General features: G+C 38.7%; 1 protein-coding gene across 1 annotated transcript in view; it reads right to left on the reverse strand.

The window, feature by feature from the left end:
• Positions 1 to 23,059, reverse strand: part of LOC308659251 (calpain-14-like) — a gene marked incomplete at both ends in the record, with an annotated part of 45,865 nt that overhangs the window by 22,128 nt on the left and 678 nt on the right. The window contains 10 exons of the mRNA XM_081312737.1: positions 4,419 to 4,430; positions 5,125 to 5,288; positions 9,076 to 9,239; positions 11,606 to 11,680; positions 15,611 to 15,696; positions 18,116 to 18,181; positions 19,128 to 19,302; positions 19,421 to 19,557; positions 20,409 to 20,530; positions 20,655 to 20,724. Of these exons, the coding sequence (XP_081168863.1) occupies positions 4,419 to 4,430; positions 5,125 to 5,288; positions 9,076 to 9,239; positions 11,606 to 11,680; positions 15,611 to 15,696; positions 18,116 to 18,181; positions 19,128 to 19,302; positions 19,421 to 19,557; positions 20,409 to 20,530; positions 20,655 to 20,724 (1,071 nt within the window). The remainder of the gene's footprint in view (positions 1 to 4,418; positions 4,431 to 5,124; positions 5,289 to 9,075; positions 9,240 to 11,605; positions 11,681 to 15,610; positions 15,697 to 18,115; positions 18,182 to 19,127; positions 19,303 to 19,420; positions 19,558 to 20,408; positions 20,531 to 20,654; positions 20,725 to 23,059) is intronic.

Raw genomic sequence — 23,059 nt, forward strand, 5'->3', positions numbered from 1 at the left:
TGCGTCACGCCAAAACTGCACCCACCCCATTGCCAGGAATGGGGGGAAAGTCCCAATACATCATGTGATGTTTCATGACATTGCAAATTTGACATACCTGCACTAAGGTAAAGTGAGGGAGAGGGAAGCACAATCTGATGTGCAAGATTTTGTTACTATAGCTATTACAATAAAAGTACTCCTAACCTATATGGCAACAGTGTTTTTAGTCTGGTCTACCATTATTAGGCTGTCATCAATCTTAATCCTTATTCCAATGGAATACACTCATTAGAGGATTTCATATGACACCTATTTGTAGTCTTTTCATTGCTAGATGGAAATATAATATACCCAGGGTTTTTAGTTACTTTTAGTTACTTACTCTTCTGCCAACCTAGCAGTTCGAAAGCATGTAAAAATGCAAGTAGGAAAATAGGGACCACTACAGTGGGAAGGTAACAGCGCTCCGTTCGCCTTTGGGGTCTAGTCATTCCGGCCACATGACCACGGAGACGTCCTCGGACAAGCGCTGGCTCTTCGGCTTTGAAACGGAGATGAGCACCGGCCCCTAGAGTTGGAAACGACTAGCACACATGTGCGGGGGAACCTTTACCTTTTAGTTACTTACTAGGTGATTCATAGCCCATTGGGTCATCATTTCAGAGATATTTCCTTGCCTAAATAGACCATGACCATAGTCAGGCAAAAAACAGTGGAAGTGGGAATGATCTTTGACTTCCTACTGATTTACGTATTGACTTTCCTTCTTGCCAGGCAGCTGGTAGAGAGTGTTAGAAATTATTATATGACCACAGCTGACCATGACAATGCAGAGGCACTAAACCACAACTGTGACAAATTTCAGTCCCATGGGTTCCATATTTTGGGTGCATTCTTTAATCTGACAATATAATCTGACAAGAATCTGAAATATATTGATTTAATGATTCACTGTTTCACCCAACAGAAGGTTACAAATAGACAAGGAGAGTTTCAGTAATATATAGATTTGTGATATGGATTTCATCTTGGCACTAATGCACTCCCTTTTTTATGTTTACAAACTAGTCTCAGTCTACTTTAGTAATAGTTTTATACCATTTATGACCTTATTTGATGTTGATTTTGTTAGCTTTATGTTGATTATGTTGTTCTATTTGTATTGTTCTAAACAACAATGATTTTGCTTCCTAAACACTCTGAGGCTTATTTTGTAGATTTTGGGCTGCTAATCAAGGAAATAGCCTGTGATTTAACCTATTGCATGCTGTTTTATAGAAGTCTTCTTATACAATGGCAATAAACACCATTCAGTATCTGCTAGCTATGCTGCATACATGAAAGAAACATACAAAAACATGGAACTGGTGTTGAAGCACATCCAGTATGCCAAATACAACTGGAATATCTGTGGATATCTAATAGTAGTGACTTAGCTGATTTCAATGAAGCTTGGGTATAACTAAGTACTGTTTTACATACATGAATGGGACAGCTGTGTAAGAGAGTTGCATTGCATTAAAAAGAAGTGGCCACTTTGAAAGAATTTGGTTCCAGGACAGAAAAACATGGTACATGTTTCATTTGTTGCCCAATAAAATATATTTTTGCCTCCACTTCACATAAAACTTGAACTAATGAAAGATTTTGTGAGAGCGATGAACAAGGAAACTGAAGGTTTTCATTATTTAAAGACAGATGTTTCCAAGAATAACTCATGTCAAGATTAAGGAAGGCATTTTTGTTGGTCCACAAATCAGATACATTATCAATGACAGGTGCTTTGAAGATCAGTTTGTGAAGTCAGACAAAAACATCCTAGCAAGCATTCAAGGATGTTGAGAATTTTCTTGGCAACTACAGAGCACCAAACTGCGTTTAGCTGGTTGAAAAACTTCTTACAGCATACAAGACCATGAAGTGGAAAACATCACCAAAAATTCATTTTCTGCATTCATATTTGGATTTTTTTCTCCCTGAAAATCCAATTGCAATCAGTGACAAGCATGGCGAAAGGTTTCACCTGCATATTGCCACAATGGAAAAATAGTATCAGGGCAACTGGATTCTATCAGTGCTGGATAACTATTGTTGCACATTGCAGTGAGATGCATCAGACACTGAGTACAAACAAAAATCAGCAGCAAAACACTTTTAGCCCTCTTGAACTCATGCAGTATGTCAGAAACATAATGCAATCAAATAAGGTAAAGGTAAAGGTTCCCCCGCACATGTGTGCTGGTCGTTTCTGACTCTAGGGGCCAATGCTCATCTCCGTTTCAAAGCCGAAGAGCCAGCACTTGTCGGAGGATGTCTCCATGGTCATGTGGCCGGCATGACTAGATGCCAAAGGCGCACAGAACACTGTTACCTTCCCACCGTAGTGGTCCCTATTTTTCTACTTGCATTTTTACGTGCTTTCGAACTGCTAGGTTGGCAGAAGCTGGGACGAATAACAGACACTCACTCTGTTACACGGCACTCGGGATTCAACCCGCCAAACTGCCGACCATCTGATCGACAAGCTCAGCATCCTAACCCACTGAGCCACCGTGTCCCTTATTGCAATCAAATACGTTCTAGTTATTAAAAGTTAATTTCATATTTCTCAAGATTCCTGTGTGCTACTGTCATTCTGAAATTATAATTCTATTCAGTTTGAAGGGGTCTATCATAATTACCAAACAGAAAGCAAAACATTTGGGGGGAAAATTCTTGTCCAGTGTATTGATTTAAAACACACAACTGTCCAGAGCATATTATTCATTCATGAATCATTAGTCTGGATCCATACATCCTCAATTTATGACCACTTAGTGACTGTTCAATGTTATGACAGACACACACACACACACACCAAGGCTACTTATGACCCAGTTTTGAAATTAGAGTCACTGCAGTGCCCCTGCAGTCATTTGCCCATACAACCAACTGCAGGGATGCTGCAGTGCCCCCTCCCAGCTATCTCCCCCTACCCTTCCTCCTGCCCCACTGGGTCTTCACAAGCCTTGGGCCAGCTTCTCCCTTTGGGTCCCTGCGGGACTTGGGCTGCTAAACAGAGGTGCTGTGCTAACACTCTCCCATATGCTGAAGTTACTTTTTCAAACCATTTTCAAAAGCACATGTAGCCACATGAAAATGGACTTAAATTGTAAATGAAAATGTGTGCACACTTACATTAATGCTTGGATTTGTAAAACAAACAGGTTGGGGAAAAATACAGACATTATAAATTTGGTTATAATCTGAATGTGGTTCAGATCAATTTTTGATAGTATCTAAAAATAATATTAGGGGAAAGTGGAGCTAAAGGAAAGAAAAGAAGAATAAAGAAATATTACAATTCTTGAATAAAAATGAATACATGAAAAAAAATATTAGGATATTAGATTTCAGCTCTCCCAGAATTTGCCAAACTACAGGGACTTCACTAAGAATCCAGAGAGATAGAAATCAAATGTTAGAGGATGTTCAGGTTTGGAAAAGCTGTTCTACTGAACAGTAGCATTAATCTCTTCTTGAAAGCAGCACTTTCCCATCCTAAAATACATTTATTAAATTTGAAAAACTCAACATATTTGAGATGAAGTAGCTCTAAACTATTATTTAAGGCTGGCTATATGCAGTGGAGAAAAATGTTTATATTGATTTAGTAGCATATACAAGTAATTTCCACAAATCAGCCAAAAAGTTGGTTGAATGTCTCCCAGGAATGTATAATTATTAGAGGCAGAAATGAAAGGAAAAGAAAGGAGAAAAATGTAATAAAATCGTTTCTCACTCAACCTTGTCTACTGCTTCTGGGCATATCCCAGGAACATTGCCATTAATCCTTAATTAAGCCATAAAAGTGCATTATCTTAAAATGTATTCAATCACTTTGGCATTAACAGTCATTTTTTTCTAATTTCCTTAAGAAGCTTATCTAAAATAAGAACAAGGAGTACTTGAATGCCATATCTAAACACTCACATTGGACAGCGTTCAGATCTGGAAAAGCAAAAAATGATCAAGATTGTGAACAAGTTCAATAATAATTTCTAGCAAAAAATATTAAGATTTCAATATGAATATTTCAGCTCTTGAAAGCAATATATTTCAACATTTTCACATAAAGACCCATAAGTATTTTATGATGTATGATACTTAAAGTACGGTAAATCCATTGCAATCACTGAGACATGTTCTTCATTACTAATTTAAGTATATTGCATTTCAGACTGTCTACCTTCAACATCATGTCTCCAACATTCAGGCTTTGAATAAATGAAAATCATATTCTCAGCAGAAAGTCAGTTTTGCTGCACTCATTGAGGTTAGCTGCACAATTTCTACTTAATCTTAATTTGGTAAAAGAGCAGGGAAAAGTAATTTATAACAACTGTGGTACCAAACTATGCCCCACCCTCAAAAAAAGATGAAAAGGTTCTACATACCTCCTGATCCACCTAGAAGGAAGAGAAAGGACACGTGTCAACAAGTAAGCATTAAGACATTTAAAAAATGAAAGTTGTTAAGTGGTGGAACCAGTCAGAACATGAAAGCACTAAACTCATCAACCAGAATCTCTACCATTGTTGATTAAACTTTTGCAGGGAGGGTTGTTTAGGCCTACATTGCTTTTAAAACCTTTTCTACCTTTTTTAAAGTATACAAGAAATTACGTTGAATATAGTAGAAAATGTTGGTGTGTTTACTATCTTAAAGGAATTATCAAATCAGGAATGGTTTTGATTGCTGTGCAAAACTTGGATGTAGGATCTTATCTATATTTTCTTTACATGACATTCTTTCTCCTGGCTCCTCTCCTTTTCTCTGCCTCTAGTTGATAATCTCTGTTCATCTTGATTTAATAACAATTTTTCTAAGACTAAATATTTTAAATATGTTATTACAAGTTCTAACTACAACAACAAAAAGATAAATACAAACTAGAAAGAAAAAGAATAAAAGATTCAAGCAAAAAAGTGACTAAATATTCAGTTCCTATTTGATGAAACTGGGACATCTCTGTTGGTTAAGATTACGGTCCCATATTGGAAAAGAAGTTGATGATTACAGTATTTGCTTGGCAAAGCCAAGGAGCTTCCTTCCCTTCATCTTGAGCAATTCAAACCCACATTTAAACACAATTTCCTTTACCTTATAGAGCGATAAGCCTATGTGCAAATGAGGGACTCGATTCCGATGTTTGCCACTGTGTTTTTGGATAAGAGACACCAGGACACTGCAGGAGTATAAAGAACTTTTGCTTCCATTGCCTTGCAAAACTTTCAACAAGTATTGGGGATTTGTCCAAAATGAGCCTGAGGGAAGAAAGGGCAAAAATTCCAGCCTCAGTCCCCAGAATGTCATTCTGTGCCTAGTTGAGACATTTACATGAAGAGATGCTAACAAAACAAAAAAAAAATCCACAAAAATGGAATAGAGCTAACATTAAGAAAAATGTCACATAGACTATAAACTGTTTTATTGATCTAGCTGGTCTGGTTTAAAATAAGTAAGCGAGAAAAATATTTTCCAAGGTAAGAGTGTATACATTAAAAGAACTAAATGTCTTTCTTAGCAGTTATATAGTTCCATAATAGAGAATGTTATCCATCTGGTACTCCCAAAATATTTTGCACTGCAACTCCCATTTGCCTTAACGAACACAATCAAATCATGAATAAAAGAAGCTGCCAGCCAAAATGCTTGGAAGGATCAAAACACTTTGAGGAAGACTGTGGCTATTTCCATATGGCTTCATTTATACTTTCCAATTGTTCTAAATCCTTTTTGAAGCTGGATCTTTGATCATCTCCCTCACTACACACATTGGAACATACAACAAACAGTGAATACTATGAAACCTTTAGCTTACTAATAGGAGAATACGTAAACTATTACCCTATCAATGCCCTCCACCATCTACTCTAGGTCCTACAACAAGTGAAACACACAACTGATATAAAAAAAGAAATTAAATAATTGTTACTTTCCTACAAATCCATATTTTTAGAAAATAGTGTGTAGCGATTTTGATCTTCTTGGACTGGCTCCATGATTGGGAATGAGGGAGGGACGTTTTATGATGCTTCTCTTTGTTCCTTGAGGGCTGGTTTTAGTTGGTTTTAGATAGAAGAGACTGATCACTCCTGATTCTCAACTCCTCCTTTGTGGGGTGCCACAAAGGTTCTCCCACTCTTATTCAACAAGTACATGAAACTTCTAGATAAGTTTATCCAGGAGTTTGGGTTTGGTACCATCCATATGCCGATGATACCCAATTAGATCCTTCAGCCCCAGGCCAGCCATGTAAGACCATCTTGGCCCAGCACCTTGAGGATGAGTGGATCTAGATGTGGTGGAAGACTTTGATTTAGTCTTACCAAGACTGCGTATCTATAGTTATTGGGGCCACTTAGTTTAGGGAAATATTCTATTTTTGGCCTTGGAGGGGATTGCATGTCCCCATTCAAAAGTAGTGCCCATCTTGGGGCTTTCATGGATTTACAAGTTTGATGGACCTGTGTCAACAATGATGTGGAAATTGCACCTTTCCTCAGATGGGAAGTTATTCAGACAGACATTCATGCCCTAAACACTTCACAGCTTGAATATTACATTGGAGACTGCCACTGAATACCACTCAGAAATTTCAATTGGTCTAGAATGCAATAGCATTTCAGCAATGGGCTGCCACTGCATACCACTCAGAAATTTCAATTGGTCTAGAATGCAATAGCATTTCAGCAATGGGCTGCCACTGAATACCACTCAGAAATTTCAATTGGTCTAGAATGCAATAGCATTTCAGCAATGGGCATGCCTTGATGCGTGTATGTGACATCTTTTCTCTGCAAGCTACACTAGGTGTGACTCAAAGTACTGGCTATGATGTATAAAGCCTTATACAGCAGAAACCTTGGTTATTTGAGATGGCATCTGTCCAGATAATTCAAGATGACAAGCTTGACACATTTCGAGTTCCTTCACTTAAGCCATGTCATGTATCAGCACCCAAGAAGTGCTCCTTCTCTGCCACAGTGGCTGTTCTCTGCCATAAAGTTCCCACTGAGGCTCAGATGTCTCCAGTCCTGTTGATGTTCTGGAGGCCATAAAGACCTGGTTGTTCTCCCAGACTGTGGGATTCAGTGGCTAGAGCCCCCTCTGCTGGATTGTTTATTGCTTATTAGTGCATATTTTTTTTTATATTGTCTGGTGGTGTATTGTGGTTTCCCCAAAGTCGTTTGGAGTAAAATGGCATCAAAATGAATAACAACAACAATACCAATCAAGATAAAACAGAATTGGGTTTGGAGTCACTTGTTTTGGAACAACAAATGCATAAAGTAGTTGCTTTGCCCTTCCACACCAAAAGCCCCCAAAATAACCTGGCACTTTGTGTTTTTTCCTCTGCTTAAGAGGAGGAGGAAATAATGAAAACTCTTGTCACTTTCACCCAGTTCCTTTGTTACTGTGGAGGGTAAATATGTATACTTGGAAGTATCTGCAGAATCCATAATAGAGCAAAGTGATTTGGGGCTACATTGGGATGGTTGAGTAATTGCAATAAAAGAGAACCTGTGGAGTTTTCAAGCCACCTTCCCCTTTAAGAACCTCCAAACAAATTATAAATAGTCCTCCCTTAACAGCCACTCATTTGAAGTTACAATTGAAGGCATTGAATGAGGAGGACTTTGTACACCTCATCCTCAAAGTTGCAGTTGTTGCAGTGTCCCTGAGCTCATGTGATCTCCACATGTGAACTTCTCTGCCCTCTTCCCACAAGCAAAGTAAAAAGGAAAGTGGGCAGGAAGTAAAAAAATCCTGGTCACTTGCTTAGTGAGGTCCTGTGACCCTTGCTTAACAATCACAACAGGGACTGCCAGGATTGCTGTTGCTAAGCAATGCAGTCACATGACATCATACTTTATGACCCCATCACTTAGCAATGGGCATTGTGGTCCCAATTACCATTGTTAAGCATGGACTACCTGCAATACATCTGAAGGCAGTTTATATTTTTACCAGTTCCTGCTTGTGGGAAAATTGCCTACCAAGTCTGCAAAAGGAAAAAAATCACTTTTTTGCAATTTCACACGTAAGCTGATGTGCGTGCTGAAGCACACCATTGTACAACAGAAATAATTTAAGAAGAATTCTTCAGCTAGAGTTAAGCATTTTGGTATCAGATCAGATCCATCCCCTTCCCCTGCCTGTACGCAGAGGCTTCGCTCTTATTGTTCTAAGATGGCGGCGCCTGGAATGGCTGCGGCTGCATTGGCTCTTGAAGGCGAATAGTTTTGGGAGGGATAGTAAGGGCTATAGGCCACATGATCAGGAAGATTTTAATGTGTTTGAGCAACATGGTGGAACTAAGGTAACATACGACATACGACCGACAATCTTTGCTCACATGGCAAGTTTCTAGTTGTTTTGGAACTGTTGGTGAGACCGTTAAAAGTCGTTGGCGCTGTTTGAATTTGTTCTACCAGCAGCAAGATCTGACTGCTGGCCCAGTGATGGATTGTATTGCAAATCAGGGCTGTTTCCAGAGGAGGCAGAGGAGGAGAGGACCTGGAGCTTATGGAGCAAAGGAACTGGATGAGGCTGTCAGCAGGCCCAGAGGAAGAGAGAGAGAGGCTTTTGGAGGAGTTGGTGGCAGCGGCAGCGTGCTCCAGGGGCGAAAAGAAGCAAGGCCTCTTAAAGGAAAAGGTGGAAGAGTCAGGATCAGAAAAAGGAAAGAAGGCGAGGTTGTCAGAATACAAGCTAACCTGAGGGCTAATCCAAATGGAGCCCCATTTCCATCTGTCCTGTGTGCCATCGTTCACTCCCTAGAGACTAAAATGGACAATGTGAAATTTGAGCGGGCCCCAAACAAGGAGTATACATCGGAGGTGGTGACCCTTTGAGAGCTGTATGCAACAAAATTTCATTTTGATGTATGCCGATTGGTGTACATTCAAAGTGACAATAAAGTTATCATGTTATTCACTATTATATGTCTGTCTTCAAATTGCTCTACAGACATTATTAAAAGAGAACAGATGCACAGCTCCTTAAACCCAGGCATTATTTTCCAAACATCGTCTCCCCAGGAAGTCTCACCTCTGAAGTTCTTCAATCTGCCACCTGCTGTGCTTCCTTTGATCCATTTGCCAAACTGCATGGAGCACGTCCACTTCTTCCCATCTTCCTGACTCATCAGATCAGGAGTCAATTTACAGATCACCAGATCCATAAAATGAATTTTCAAGTCTTCCAGTGACATCCTATGATTAAAGAATTTTTTTAAAAAACCTCCTTGTTTTATGAGTAGATAGGTAAACCAGGAACAGGGCTTTTATTATGTGGTATGGCCCACAACCTACTTTTTTTAAAAATCTCCCGTCACCTAATTAGCACTGATAAAGAGGATGGGTATCACCAAAGGAGAAGATTAAAAAAAAAAATGCAGATTTGTGTAAAATGCCTGACATATTGTTAGTATTAAAACATGACTATGAGTGCAGGGGTGAAAAGGCAAGAGCAAAGAAAAATTACCGGGGAATGTTATTTGTCAAAAAGTATAACATTAAAATCTATGTTGATATTGCCACCTAGTGGTAAAATGCTATAATATAAAAACATGGAATAAATAACTTTCTGACTGTAGTTATGGAACGTGTGTGTGCCTTTGCGCGCATGTGTGAAACCATTGTGCATATAAAATGCTTGTGTGAAATGTATGCATGTGATTGTGTATGTGATGACAAGTATGAATGTACGTGGAAACGTGACAAACTTTGGGTTTTCACAAATGGCCCTTTTTAAACCAAACATAAACTACTTGCAAGAATTTCATTAGTGTAGGTCAGAATAAGATGTGTCTGGTTTTATAATAGGTTTTAGGTTCTTATATTTCAATGGTATTCTGTCTGTTTTATTTTTGTTTTGTTTTTTTTACTATTATTATTGTTTTGAATGTTTTTGTTTGTGGTGCTGGTCTGTGACCGTAATAAAGATTGGTTATTTGATTTCAGTGGTAATGTGTTGATATGTCTTGCCTACACCATATAGGAAGAGGTCCTCACTAGTGCTGTAACAAAAGCAGAAATGTAGCTAAGTCAAGCAGGTCTTTGCGGCCTCTGCAACATAATGCAGAACTGTTCGTTTTCTTCTGAGACACAGAAAGCAATGTATTATAGCAAGCAGTCTGTATTATAGACATGTCTATCTCAAATAAAAATTGATTAAGACAACATCTATTAGGCCTAGCCCTAGACCAGGGGTGTCAAACTGCCGGCCCACGGGCTGGATGCATCACGACGAAACCGCGCCCTCCCCATTGCCGGCAATGGGGAAAAAGTAACGATACATCGCACGACGCCACGTGACATCACGAGTTTGACATGCCTGCCCTAGACCATGAAGCTGCTTGGCTTCAAGTATTAAAAGTAAGACAGTCTGTTTGGATTCTGCAGTCTGTTTCTACACTCAACGTGAAGACTCAGAGATGACTACTGAACTTATCAGAGGGAGCCAATTTACCTTAAACATCCACAGAAGACCACTAAAGGTCAGAAACCTGAAGGCCAAAAATTGAAGAAGTATGGCTGCTTGAGTAAGTGAAAATGCAAAGCAGCATGGATCTCCTTTCATAAGAAGAGATGATCAGATTGAAGTGATCCATCAAATCTCATTTCATCTGAACCAAACTCATACTCTATATAGGAAATGCACAATAACTGTAACTGATCCACTACCTAGTCCACTACTTCCTGAGACAACTATACCAACTCTTATATTTGGGAAGTTCTTCTAGTATTTAATGAGAAATCTGTTTCTCTGCAGTTCCTTACCATTAACTGTAAGCCTGCATCCTGGAGTAATGGAAAGCGAGTTAGCTTCATCTTTTGCATGATGCACTTTGGCCAAGATAGCTGCAATATCTCACCTTAATGCTTTCTTTTGCAAACTAAACACATCTACTCTCCGACATTATCAAAATCCCTACTTTGTTATTGGTCACTAAGTATTCTTTCCTGAATTAAGTATTCTTTATGCAGGAGTCTCTTATTAGCTGTCAGGACAAAGGAGAGTTAAAATGGGTGTGCTTCTAACAATTCTCCTCTAGAAACTTTGGAGACAAATATTCATATTCATTCTGACTACTCAAAATCTGATACATACTCCCCAAATATCTCATTATTATTATTTTTATTTGTTACCTGGCTGATGTTTTAACCCAGTAGTTACACCCTAGCTCTATAGCTATATGTTGAATATGAGAACATGATATATCCTTCTGGCACATAATTTATTTCACTACTTCTGATCGCTAGAACCTAGGGCTAGCCTGGATTGGGTAAGCCTACTGTGGTTGTGCAAAACTTTGATGAAGCAGTTCTGCTGGAAGGTGATTTGTGTGAAACACATCACTGTAGAAAGTGTGTGATATTGACCCCAAGAGAGATGGGGCAATAGGCCTGCAGTCTGATAACCGTTCCCTTTTTCATCCTTCCCTGCTTCAACCCTACCATTTCTATTCAGAGGCATGATCTTAAACGAAGAAGATTGTTCAAAATAGTACTGAGCAAAAGCATCTGGGAAAGGAATAGATTGAAAGACACAGCCATTTATTATTTCGTGGAAGTACCAGAATTCTCCATCATCAGAATTTCTTCGTAGCAAAATCTTTTCTTTGGGGCTGAGCAGCTCCCATTTTCCCGAGCTAAATTAAAATGGAAAAAAGATGATTGTAAAACAGAGCTCACTCAGCTTTGATGCACTAAGAATTACAGGTTCAGTGAAGTGTTGAACTGTCAGTCAACAGGTTCGGTTTAGAAAGAGCTTCTGCAGAATACAGCTATCTCTGTACACTCAAAATTTACCTATTTTCATTTCTCCAGTCCTAAATTAATGTGCCATGTTTATTTACCTGATATATAATGTCTAGTTGGAAAATTGCCTTGCAAAATTGAATTTTCAGATAATACCTGAAATTTGATTGATTCATTATGGGTAGCCCCCACTTACTGATGGTAATTGGGACCAGAAACTCTGTTACTAAATAATGTGCTGTAAATGCCAATTTACAACAGCAATTCTGCCAGTCCCAGTTGCTCTTGTTAGGCAAATTTTTCATGACTGCAATATCTCATGGTGATGTAATTGACATTTGTGATCTGCTGTCAACTTCCCCATTGACTTTCTTGTTAGAAGCCAGCAGTGAAGGTCACAAATAATGATCATGTGACCCTGGGACACTGTGATGTCATAATTGTGAGCCAATCACTGACCAACTGAATCTCAATCACATGACCACAGGGACACCACAACAGCCACAACAGTTCCTGAATGAGTGAATGTTAAACAAAGACTATCTGTAATTTAAAAGTGCAAAATACATAAATACTTATTAAATTCAATGTTTTCCCTCTTTTTTATCCTGGTTAATCCTCAAAATATTTTTGCATATAAAGACCTCCACTTTGTTGTTGTTAGATGCGAAGTCGTGTCCGACCCATCGCGACCCTATGGACAATGTTCCTCCAGGCCTTCCTGTCCTCTACCATCTTCTGGAGTCCATTTAAGCTCACACCTACTGCTTCAGTGACTCCATCCAGCCACCTCATTCTCTGTCATCCCCTTCTTCTATTGACCTCAATCTTTCCCAGCATTAGGCTCTTCTCCAGTGAGTCCTTCCTTCTCATTAGGTGGCCAAAGTATTTGAGTTTCACCTTCAGGATCTGGCCTTCTAAAGAGCAGTCAGGGTTGAGAGACAAATAAGATGGTCTGGTATGCCCATCTCTTTAAGGACTTGCCAGAGTTTGTTATGATCCACACAATCAAAGGCTTTAGCATAGTCAATGAAGCAGAAGTAGATGTTTTTCTGGAACTCTCTAGCTTTCTCCATGATCCAGCGTATGTTAGCAATTTGATCTCTAGTTCCTCTGCCTCTTCGAAATCCTGCCTGTACTTCTGGTAGTTCTTGATCCACATACTGCTGGAGTCTAGCTTGTAGAATTTTAAGCATAACTTTACTAGCATGAGAAATGAGTGCAATGGTGCGATAGTTTGAACATTCTTTGGCACTGCCTTTCTTTGGAATTGGAATGTAAACTGATCTTTTCCAATCCTGTGGCCACTGTTGAGTTTTCCAAATTTGCTGGCAAATTGAGTGTAGCACTTTTACTGCATCGTCTTTTAAGATTTTGAATAGCTCAGCTGGAATACTGTCACCTCCACTAGCTTTGTTGTTGCTCAACTTTTCTAAGGCCCACTTCACTTCACATTCTAGGATGTCTGGCTCGAGGTCAGTGACCACCTCATTGTGATTATCAGGGACATTAAGCTCATTCTTGTATAGTTCTTCTGTGTAATTTTGCCACCTCTTCTTAATCTCTTCTGCCTCTGTTAGGTCTCTGCCATTTTGTCCTTTATCATGCCCATTTTTGCATGAAACGTTCCTTTCATCTCTCCAATTTTCCTGAAAAGACCTCTGGTCCTCCCTATTCTATTGTTTTCTTCTATTTCTTTGCATTGTTCATTTAAGAAGGCATTCTTATCTCTTCTAGGTATTCTTTGGAATTCTGCATTTAATTGGGCATATCTTTCTTTTTCTCCCTTGCCTTTCGCTTCCCTCCTTTCCTCAGCTATTTGCAAAGCTTCCTCAGACAGCCATTTTGCTTTTTGCATTTCTTTTTCTTTGGGATGGTTTTGGTTGCTACCTGTTGTACAATGTTGCGAACCTCCATCCATAGTTCTTCAGGCACTCTGTCTATCAGATCTAATTCCTTAAATCTATTTGTCACCTCTACTGTATATTCAACAGGGATATGATTTAATTCATACCTGACTGGCCTAGCGCTTTTCCCTACTTTCTTTATTTAAGCCTAAACTTTGCAACAAGAAGCTCATGGTCTGAGCCACATTCAGCTCCTGGTCTTGTTTTTACTGACTGTATAGAGCTTCTCCATCTTTGGCTGCAGAGCATATAGTCAATCTGATTTCTGTGTTGACCGTCTGGTGATGTCCATGTGTAAAGCCGTCTCTTGGGTTGTTGGAAAAGAGTGTTTGCTATGACCATCGTATTCTCTTGACAAAATTCTATCAGCCTGTGCCCTGCTTCATTTTTTACTCCAAGGCCAAACTTGCCTGTTATTCCAGTTATCTTTTGGCTTCCTACTTTAGCATTCCAATCCCCCATGATGATAAGGACATCATTTTTGGGTGTTAGTTCTATAAGGTGCTGTAGGGCTTCATAAAACCGGTCAATTTCATCCTCTTCAGCACCGGTGGTTGGGGCATAGACTTGGACTACTGTGATATTGAATGGTTTGCCTTGGATTTGAACTGAGATCATTCTGTCATTTTGAGGATTGTATCCCAGTATTGCTTTTCCTATTTTTTTATTGACTATGAAGGCTACTCCATTTCTTCTGAGGGATTCTTGCCCGCAGTAGTATACCTGATGGTCATCTGAATTAAATTCACCCATTCCTGTCCATTTTAGTTCGCTGATACCTAAGATGTAAATGTTTAGTCTTGTCATCTCTTGTTTGACCACGTCCAGCTTTCCTTGATTCATGGATCTTACATTTCAGGTTCCTATGGAGAAAAAATCTTTACAGCATCGGACTTTCCTTTCACCACCAGACATATCCATAGCTGAGCGTCCTTTCGGCTTTGGCCCAGTCACTTCATTCTTTCTGGTGCTACTAGTACTAGCCCTCTGCTCTTCCCCAGTAGCATATTGGACGCCTTCCGACCTGAGGGGCTCATCTTCCAGCGTCATATCGTTTTGCCTTTTGGTACTGTCCATAGGTTTTCATGGCAAAGATACTGGAGTGGTTTGCCATTTCCTTCTCCAGTGGATCACGTTTTGTCAGAACTCTCTGCTATGACCTTTCCGTCTTGGGTGGCCCTGCACGGCATAGCTCATAGCTTCATTGAATTACGCAAGCCCCTTCGCCACGACAAGGCAGTAATCCATGAAGGGATTACTACAGCAGCCTTAAAGAATTCTTTAAGGAGAAGTCAGCTGATTTGCTATGTAAATTTACTTTCTACACATTCCTCATATATATTATTGTTAATTATATAGGCTTATTTTTATCCAATTAGTGCATTCACTTTCTGTTAAACTAGAGATAAATTTATTGATTTGCTATTATTGATTCTATATCTTTAAATCAACAAATAAATAGTACCACAATTAAACATCAGTGCTATCAAGGAAAGCTTTTTCAAAATTTTAGCAGAAAAAGATTCACTTCCTATGGATTTTCTCAGTCCCCATCATAACTGCTTATAGAAGTTGCTGATATTCTCACTTTTCATCAAGATATGTTTAAAAGTCTCCAATTAAATTGGGGTAGTGGATTTCCTAGTAAACAAATATCAGTGCTAAGATTTTAATCTGTCTTGGGTGAAAGTTATAAAGTTTCTTTTTCATACCACCATCTTTTATTTTCTGATCTTCGGTTTTATGTGTTTAACATTCACCCACATTCAGTTCCACTAGCAGTGTCTGGTGTTTCAGAGCAGCTCAAAGTATTGTGTTCTAACTGATGAACTTGTCTGTGTTAATCTCTGCCTGCAGGTGGCATTGAGATTGCATCCATCTGAAGTGTCACATCTTTTTGCTGTAAGGACTCACCTGTCACTCCAATCCCCTTGCCACTCAACTTTTCCCCAGGGATTTCTTAGCCTTACTAAATTTTCAGGTCCATGTTTGCACGTCACCTTTGGGAAACAATAACAGATTGCTACAGTAAGAACTATCCTTCAACTTTCCATTCCTTTGAGTAACTATAATTTTCTAAGCAAGATACAAGATACCAGTATGGGTCTAGTAAATGCTAACTTGATTCCTAAATACTTCTAAGGGCATCCAGGTTCCATAAGCCCAATAACACATTCTGCCAGGATTTATTTTGCCATTTATCAAAATAAGCCAAATGGACTGGAGATGTGCTAGAGAACTGGGAAGAAGGCTGTGACTCCTACTATAAGCAGGATAATCTATACTAAAAGGGGCACCCTGTCTAAAATACAGAGATAAAAACCATACAGATAGCTATGAGGGATCTGAAGTTGCCCATCAACATTCAATATCTGAGCTGCAGACTGCACGCAGAAATAATCTAATTCTAGTCTTCTTTACCACAGTGAGATGTATTTGTAGTATTCATTATTCAACATACTGAATCAGCAACTAACCACATAGGCTGAGTTCACATACCCTGCTAGGTTAAACTGTGGTTGGGTGGCTTCCATTCAATATGCAAAGCGTAAACTAGATATAGTACTGGAACTCAGTATTTTAATCATATGATTTGTGAAAGAAAACACTAGAAACCCCCCCCCCCCGCGCTCCATTTACCATTGTCCTCATTTTAGCAAGATAAAACTTGTTCAGCTTAGCTTAGTTACTGTCAGCAGAGCTCATGAATCAGTTACTGCTTTTGATTTACACAAGAGGCTAGCTATTACTCTTCTATCTTTTATTCATGCCATTAAAGGGAATATAGTAAAGCAGCTCCTTAGCAGCCTCTGTGCCTTCACAGGTTTTGCAAAATATATTTCATAGCTTTGGTCTATATGTGACAGCCCTGCAAAGATTTCTGTGCTTCCCCGGCCCCTTCCTCCTTACTGTGAATTTTCGATCAGTTAAAACTGAACTGAGTGATTCTAAGTCTAGCTAAGGTAAGAGGAATGGGGATTCAGCTTATAAATAAATCGAGTGGGGTTGATCTAAGAAAACTGCAGGTTTTAGCCTAGTGTTTTCTGCTTTGCCCTAGTCCTTTTTCCTGAGCCAGGTGCAGTTCCCAGCCTCTTCCTTAAGGGCCCCCATACTTCTGTTTCCAAAAGGCCCTTGATCCAAAAGGTGAATAAGGACTTGATATTATGGTACCTGGTCTTGAATTATATAAGGACAATATTACAAGCAGAGGTTTCAGTGACCCACTTCTATCTATCTATCTATCTATCTATCTATCTATCTATCTATCTATCTATCTATCTATCTATCTATCGCAAAAACTTTATAAGCCTGCTGAAGCTAAGATTCAATAGCCAAACTAAAGATTTTGATGAGCCAATTTTTATTTGTTTGTTTATATCCCACCTTTATTATTTTTACAAATAACTCAAGGTGACAAACATATCCAACCTATCTATTTTCCCCTCAGCAACAACCCTGTGAGTTGGGTTGGGCTGGGCTGAGAGAGAGAATGGTTGGCCAGAACTCACACAGCTGGCTTTCTATGCCTAAGGCAGGACTTAAACTCACAGTTTCCTGCTTTCTAGCCTGATGTCTTAGCCACTATATCAAACTGGCTTTTATGGGCTATTTGCAGAGACTGAAATGTTTATCTGCAACAGCAGTTAAAATAATCTGGTTCACAACTTAATCTAAACCATGGCTTACTGAAAAATATAAAATTAGCTGGATTCACGCAGTAAACCACATCATGGCGTAGCACACTATGTGCATTTAGCAAATGTTTTTCACTTTTCTGAGTATTGTAGGTATACACATTTCTTCTAGTCTAGAGTAACTTGGCAATTTAAAGAAAAGAATGAATGAAATTATAAGTCCTGATATATATATATATAGTCTCCACATTTTTCTACTGTGCTTCCTAAGAGTCTTTTCTGTCTATAGCTGCTGAACATCAGCTTCAGATCCGTTCTCCATTTTGAGGTAGAAAATGCAAACCAAAAGCATCAAAGTATAAATTCATAAACTGGCACCATAATATTGTTTTTAAAAAGTTCCACTAAACACTTCCTTGAAGCTTAAGAACAGTCAAAACCAAAAGTTCTGACAACAACCATCTCATCATGGCCTTGCCAATTACAGTGTCCCCTGGCATACAAAAATGTTAAATCTGTCTAGTCCTGGGTTATGGTAAGTTAAACAACAACAGAAAACCAGAAATAAAAAAATGAAAGCCAGAAAATCAAATAGTCAGGTGTGAGTCAATAAAGGTATGCCATATTTTGAAAATGATGAACTGCTGGCTTCATCCATTGCTTAAAAATGCTAAACAGAGAGCTAATTTCTAAATTTCTTCCTTGTTATGTTAAGATAGAAGGTAAGAATATAAGTCCATTAAGGAAACCATGTTTGGAATGATCAAAGCAAGTTTGCATTTACCTTTCGAATGCCAGTCACAGCATAGGCATGACCAGCCACTAAGCCATTCGCTAGGACCTTTGTTGGCTGTAGGAAAAAAAAAATCAGTTTATTTAACCATGCTATGAACTATTTTCTTCATGCTTAGTGGAACCAAGAGAAAACAACTGGCAGTTGGTTCATTGGGAATACTTGAGCAGCTTGAGTTAAGCTCCTCACTAAACTTTCTGCAAGCTATTGTGAAGTTACGGGAATGATTCAGCTACTGGAATAAAAAAATGTTCAGCTTAGAAAAATAATTTTTTTTGCTGAGGTGGGGCATAAATCAAGCTTTAAAAGAACAGTGTGGAAAAAGAGAATAGCAATAATTTTTTTTGTCCATATGTGAAAAATCAAAATCTAATTGCTAGGCTTCATTTTTAAATAAATTATGCATTTGTATAGAATACAGTACAATTCTATATTAACGTTTCCAAAATCATTCTCAGACAGATAGATCATGCTACGAAAGAGATACTCTTAAATGACAAATAATTTATGTATTCATTAATGCATGTGTTTTAAGCTTTTTTAAAAAAATAAAATAAAGTTCTTACTAAGTCATTCATATTAACCTTATTCCTTTTTTAAATATTATTTTTAAGGGGTATTTGCACTCTTGAAAGAAGGCACACAAAAAATCTTGGCTTTCTTCTTTATTAGAACAGAATTGTTGGGGCACCAGGGACGGGTGCCATGGAGAAAGTTTTTTCTGTGGACCAAAAGGGGTGTGATTTTGAATGCTGCCTGCATCCTGAGGATGGAGCTTTCCTTGTTTGTGCGGCCTGCTCGCTGGCATGCTACGGACTGGTGCTGATCCACGGGCTGGGGGTTGTGGACTCCTGTATTAGAATGATCCCTTTTATCACATAATGCTATTTATTGGGCAGCTAATAGGGGGAAATGTCTCACTTGCATCAATAAATGACATACAGGGAACTGTGAGACCAAAATTCTTAATAATAATGTGAGAGAAAGGAAACGAAGGTCTTACCCCTGCATCAGTCTGGCACCCCATGAGCGATCTGCTGTAGGTTGCTCTTGTCAAGATATCCCAGAGATCAGGTGGTGCTTCAGCCAACTTTATTGTCATATTGACTCCCCCTGTGAAATCTACTAGAGCTTCCGACACTTGCCCAATCTGTAGATCTTCATAAGAACCACACAGCCTGCCCAGAAAGTTTTGCCAAGTATTTTTTTTTAAAAAATGGATGTTAGATGAATATAACAATAGATTAAAAATAGACTGAATAAGATTCATGACAGAATGCTAGGGAAATCACATACTTGGCATAAGCTTTTTCCAGAAGAGATCCCCAGAATAGGTTCTTGTAAACAGAAGAGAGAAAAACAAGCTGACCGGCTTCATTTACTGGTAATCGATCATCTACTATGATATCAACCCATTCTCCAAAATGCCAGAACTGAAAAAGGAAAGAAACACATAATGATCATCCTCCTGTTTCAAAGAGGGAGAAAGGTCATCATCTAATCCTGCTCATTGGTGATCAGACAATAACTGCAGGAAAGTGTAAGTGAATTTTTTGCTACAGTCAGTGCTTTTTTTGTAAAAGAAAAAGGTGCCGGAACTCACACATGTCATACAACCCACCTTGCCTACCCTACAAGGCTCCATCCAAAAAAGGTGCCGGAACTCCGTTCTGGGCGTTCTATGACAAAAAAGCCATGGCTACAGTAATATGATAATGACCAAAACAATAATGTTTGAAGAGATGAGTAGGAGTTACATGAAATTAAGCTGCATCTCCAGGGTCTGAAGTGACAAGAAGGAGCCTGCATATGATAGAGTTAAAGCACTAAATACTTCAGATAAAAAGTGTTTCTTACTTGCAGACATTAAGTATCCAGACTTCTTAGTCTTTTTGCTTTGTTTCACAGGATTATGTGGCCATTTTCCTCCTTGCAATAGTAATCCTAACCACAATAATCTCACATGCATCATTGTGCAAATGACACACATGTTGTGTAATCTGTATCTACTATTTCACATGACTAACATAAAGCACAATACATAAATCCTGGAATTCACACAATGACATCACAATGCATATTTTTCCCCTCTACTTTACTCCCTTGTGCAAAGGGCCATATCACTGGCAATTCCCATCCTAAACCTCTAAAGAGCACTATGTTGGGGAAGGCTAATTCATATATATTGACAGAACTGTCTGAATTATTCATTACATTTACAGAAATCTAACATTTTTACGGTTAGGATGTTTCATCAGATAGCTGTACTAGGGATTATGCTCACCTTGAAATGAAATATTCCAGCATATTTCTTCATCTCAAAACTCTGATTTTCTGGTACCACATTAAACAAAATATCTTCATGAAATGTTAAAGCTTCCACCGCAGCCAAAAACCAGCAGTTGTCTGTGCCAAAATGTTTAAGGAAAACAGAAGGTGACCTACAAACTGTAGATCTGGTAGACTAAGCCAACCTTGACACATTCTAAATATTCACACAAATGACATTCTCTCTTGAAATATTACTTACCTATCAGTCCTTGACATAGAGCAAGCCTTTTTTTGTTGGTAGAATAAAAAATTGGATTCTTGTGCAGCTCCTGGAATATATAGGTATATATAAGCCACTTTAAGCCCACACAATACTATGTTTATATAATGCCCTGTTGTATAAATACATTTATAATATTATAAGCATCTTTGCTTTGCTATTATATTAAACATGTTGGAACTCAAGAAAGAAGTGCAACATAGGGAGTTTATAATCTAGCATATAACCAAGGATCAGCCTAAAAACAAACAAGTGCTTCCTGCTAGCATTATAATATGTGATTTGAGGCCAGTCCCAAGAAATCAAAATAGTACTCATTAGGTGACAATTTTCATTTCTAAATTGAATAAGTCAAAACATAAATATGGTAGCATTTGGTGGTGGTGAATATTTAAATGAGAATCAAAAGAGGAGCTAGAAATGTGAGGAGTCAAACTTTTCTTAGGAATCACTGTTAACGGAATGTATTTGTCATGTAAACATAAATTTGCAGCCTGTTCATTCTTTCAAGGATAAAGTGAATATATTTTAACACAATACATCTTTTGTTGATACAGCGTTTATCCCCCAAGCTTTCATAATTGGATAATTGCATTCTAAGTTTCTCTGGAAAGGCTAAAACCAGTATTATTCTTGTTAGAAAAAATGATGATCCATGCATTTATGTGCCCAAGAATAAATATACCTACTGTACCAACAAGGAAATATCAAGCCAAAATCCAAAGTCAAATCAATACTAGGCAATTCCTGGAAGCCTGACATTCAGACAAATCAGCCATCAATAGACACATATTGTAGAGAGAAACCACACTTATAATCCATTAAAAAGAGATAATTAAAAAAGCTAAGAAAGAAACAAAGAGTGGAAAACTTCCTACAATCAAATAAAGAAAGATTAACACCAGAAAATAAAAATACCCTACTCAAGGAATTACCAAGGAAAGAACCATACCCCCACCCCCACTGGCAAGGCAAGCTACTGCACATAAACAGAGAGCAAACCCTTCATCCATTCCCACCCATGATGATATTTACATAGTCAGATTATGATCTGCAAGCAAACAACAAAATGAGGGAGCACAAGGACTACACAGTTCAACCCTGAGTTATAAATATTCAGTTCTATTGAAATATTATCAAAGATAATATTATCATACATCACTGTTCCATGACACCACTGGATGACATCGCCAGGGCTCGTTGCCTTGGAAGAGTGAGGAAGATTCTCAGGGATGACTCACACCCTGGACGGTATCTCTTTACTCTACTACCATCCGGTAGGAGATACAGGAATATAGCCAGCCGTACCAACAGGCTGAAAAATAGCTTTTATCCATGGGCTGTTAGGCTTTTAAATGGGACATAATCTTATGCAGAATTGACTTGGGAGTCCGGTGTGTGGTGTAGTTGGTTCACATGGTGTGGTAGGATGGAGGGTTTGTTGTCACTGTGTGTTGGGGGGAGAGAGCACGGGGGGGGGGTAGGCTCAGTTAATCTCAATGTACACATGTTGTACTTTGACAATAAAGGTTTATTTATTTTATTTACTAGACAGCAACTCCATGATATTGAGGGGAAAACATAATAAAAGGAATAGATTCTGTGTTGTGCACAGAGGGCAAGCAAGCAAGGGCAAGCTACTTTACCCCAACCCAAGCAGAAACAAAACAAAGATGCCCACTGGAAGATGTAAGGGCTAAGTGGAACATGAACTTCTAGAGACAAAGATAGTTCACTGAGTTAACAGCCCATTGTAGGAATCAGCTGCAAGTTTTTCTAAACAAATCTGGGGGGAAAGTCACTGCTAATCAGCAGAGCAGTCAGCTGCTGGAGAAGAGAGGTTGTATCATGCACTGCAGTCAGAGCTGGCTTAAGAATAGACAAAAGTGCCAGAAATCATCCTTTCTGAAGGATTTAAGAAGGCTCACATTAACAAAATATCAATTTTGAAGTGATGCTGGAAAGAGCAGGATATATTTGCAATGGGCTGGGACTAGCGGAAGAATATGTCCTCCATTCCTGCATTCAGGAAACTGAGTATCTGGTACAGTACAGACAAGGGGTTGAGTAGAAAGATCTACCCTGGCTATGGCTCTCTGAAGTCTGCAGTTAATGACTTTCCCATTATGTGATATTTTTTTAAGGCTAAATCTTCTTGAACTTGGGATCTGTGAATTGCAAAGCATATGTTATATGTCCACAGGTAGTCTTCAACTTATGGCCATAATTGAACAGTTGTAAGTTGTGCCAGTCTTTAAGCAGGTCATCACATGGCCAGCACAATTGTGCAACTTTTTTGTGGCAGTCATTAACCAAACGCCTCAACTGCTAAAGAAACCCAATGGGTGGTTTTTGCTGGAAACTGGAAGTAAACATTAGTTTCC

The sequence above is a fragment of the Vipera berus genome, assembly GCF_964194415.1.
Source record: "Vipera berus genome assembly, chromosome: 1".
Classification (NCBI taxonomy): domain Eukaryota; kingdom Metazoa; phylum Chordata; class Lepidosauria; order Squamata; family Viperidae; genus Vipera; species Vipera berus.